Source organism: Engraulis encrasicolus, chromosome 8 (assembly GCF_034702125.1).
Source record: "Engraulis encrasicolus isolate BLACKSEA-1 chromosome 8, IST_EnEncr_1.0, whole genome shotgun sequence".
In the NCBI taxonomy this organism is placed as follows: domain Eukaryota; kingdom Metazoa; phylum Chordata; class Actinopteri; order Clupeiformes; family Engraulidae; genus Engraulis; species Engraulis encrasicolus.
The window spans coordinates 512,501-515,000 of NC_085864.1; the positions used below are offsets into that span (position 1 = coordinate 512,501).

The 2,500-nt window shown below is 45.3% G+C and overlaps 1 protein-coding gene across 3 annotated transcripts in view; it reads left to right on the plus strand.

Moving 5' to 3' along the window:
• Positions 1 to 2,500, plus strand: part of si:ch211-235m3.5 (BICD family-like cargo adapter 1) — a 36,270-nt gene that overhangs the window by 32,589 nt on the left and 1,181 nt on the right. For all 3 annotated transcript variants that reach the window (XM_063204770.1, XM_063204768.1, XM_063204769.1), the window contains 2 exons: positions 135 to 255; positions 555 to 2,500. The exon at positions 555 to 2,500 is cut by the window's right edge and continues 1,181 nt beyond it. In XM_063204770.1, the coding sequence (XP_063060840.1) occupies positions 135 to 255; positions 555 to 803 (370 nt within the window). In that variant the 3' untranslated portion in view covers positions 804 to 2,500. The remainder of the gene's footprint in view (positions 1 to 134; positions 256 to 554) is intronic.

Here is a 2,500-nt window from a genome sequence, read left to right on the forward strand (position 1 = left end):
AATTTAGAGATGCATCATAACATGACAGCCTTCAAATGGTTTCAATGCTTATTGACTGGCTGTGGTAAATTTAAATGTTTTTTGGGTAATTGTTCTTGGCTGACGGTGATTGTGCTCTGATTGTGATTGAGCAGGAAGACCTTGATGGAGGTGGAGTTAGTGCGCTGCAAGAATGACATGATGAGCCTCAACAACCAGCTGTTGGAGGCCATCCAGAGGAAACTACAGCTCTCACAGGAACTAGAGGCATGGCAGGTAAATGCTGTACGGTGTGTGTGTGTGTGTGTGTGTGTGTGTGTGTGTGTGTGTGTGTGTGTGTGTGTGTGTGTGTGTGTGTGTGTGTGTGTGTGTGTGTGTGTGTGTGTGTGTGTGTGTGTGTGTGTGTGTGAGAGAGAGAGAGAGAGAGAGAGTGTGTGTGAGAGAGAGAGAGAGAGAGAGAGAGAGAGTTGTGAGAGGTCATACAGAGAATGCTACAGGCACAACCTCATTGCGCCCTCTGGTGTTCAAAATGATTTTCACACACACCTTATCTCTCTCTCTGCTTTCTCCATCAGGATGATATCCAGGTGATCCTGAATCAGCAGCTGCGTACTCAGCACCAGTGGGAGCAGAGCCAGAGGAAGCCAGCGGTGGGAGAGGGGGGCGCGGGGTGGGGGGGGAACACCCTCTCTTTCCTGAGGCGCCCCTCGCGACGCATGTCCACTGCCCCCCCACCCTGCCCCGTCGTCGCCCCCATCCCCACCGTATCTGCACCCTTATCTGCACCGTCTCCATGGACCGACTGGTTTAAGAGGGGCAAGTGAAGACTTCACAAATAATAACAACAGACACAAATACTCCCACACACTGAGGGCAAATGAGCCCTCAAACACGAAGTCACAATAGCATGCATATCGGTCCTGTATCCATAGTTTTGCTGTGCAGAGCCTGGCTCAAAAGGGGCAAATGGGCACCTAAAAATACCCACCTAGAGTATTCTGGCGAAGTCACAAATAGACGGTCAGCGGTAAAAGGAGCTGTTCCTGTTCCCTCTACAGCCTAGCCATGGAGAGTGTGGATCAAGCGGGGGAAATGAACACCAAACAAATACCCCCCACATAACAAAACATCTACATCTTTTGGGGATCAACTCCCTCCACTACCCTGACCCTTTAAGAAGACTGACACAAGTAAACAGGGGGCAAGTGTGCGCCACATGTACGTATTCTCCAATGCAGAATAGCACGCTGTACTATTTGCCCATACACACACTAGACAAGCTCCATAAAATGCCCGCATGCGGTTGCAATGGGCACTCCACGACAACTACTGTACACCATATTGCCTTACCGCACATTCACACACACACACACATACGCACGCACGCACGCACGCACACACACACACACACACACTACTTGAGCACCACTACCAAGCACAGGAGTCTACACTGCCCCCAACACAAGCACACAGAGCTGTGATCTCACAGATCAACACTGCAACACTGTGAAGGAGCTTTGGAACTACATTGCATCTGTGAAGGAGGAGGACTTGATGTTAGCACACTATTAGAGCTGAGTTCTTGATGACAATAGATGGAAAAGTGAAAGAACATACAGCACACACAAACACACACACACACAGACACACACACATACACACATGACTTGACAACAAACTACTAGAAAGAGCTATCGCCTTGATGACAAAAGAAGGACACATGAAAGAAGTTGTGAAGAACACAAGCAAGATGACTACAGGGGTCTGTGAAGGAATCTTAACCTTGTCACGGATTAGATATGAACAAGCTTTTTATAGAAGGAAAGTGGAAGTCAAGATGGAGCAGTGCTGATGAGGAGACTGAACGAGATGAGATGCAATATTGATGAAAAAGGACAGCATGTGAAGATGCTTCTGTATGGGACTGAAGGAGCTTTCGATGTGAATGAACTTCATCGATGACTGTGGAAGTTGTAAAATGAGCTTTGATCAGATGACTTTAGGAGCCATGGAGGAACATAAATGCAGGACTGTGGAAGTGTAGAAGAAACTGATACAAAATGACTAGTCGAAATGTGAATGAACACAAAATGGAGAAACTGTTAAGGATTGTGGATAGAAGGTATTGGGAATTGTGAAGGAACATAACAATCTTTGCCAGATCAAGCGTGAAAGAGATGAGTTAGAACACAAAGGTGTGAACAAAAACAACATAACTATAACACTGTGTAAGATGTGAAGGAGTGCTGAAGAAAGTTGAGTTTAAACTACTGTATGTTTGACAAACTATGTTTGACAGACCTTTGAGACTTTTTTTCTCTTATCAAATTAAAGGTTCTGTTTTGTGTATAAAGTTGTACTTCATGTAAGAGATATGTTTTGTTAGTCAGAGATTATCAGTATTTACACACATTAACTGCTTTTATTATGTTGATTAAGCTATTGCTATTTTAATTGAAGATCAATAAGGGAACCCGTGTGTGACCAGAGAAGGCTACACTGGATAACTGTTGTACACACA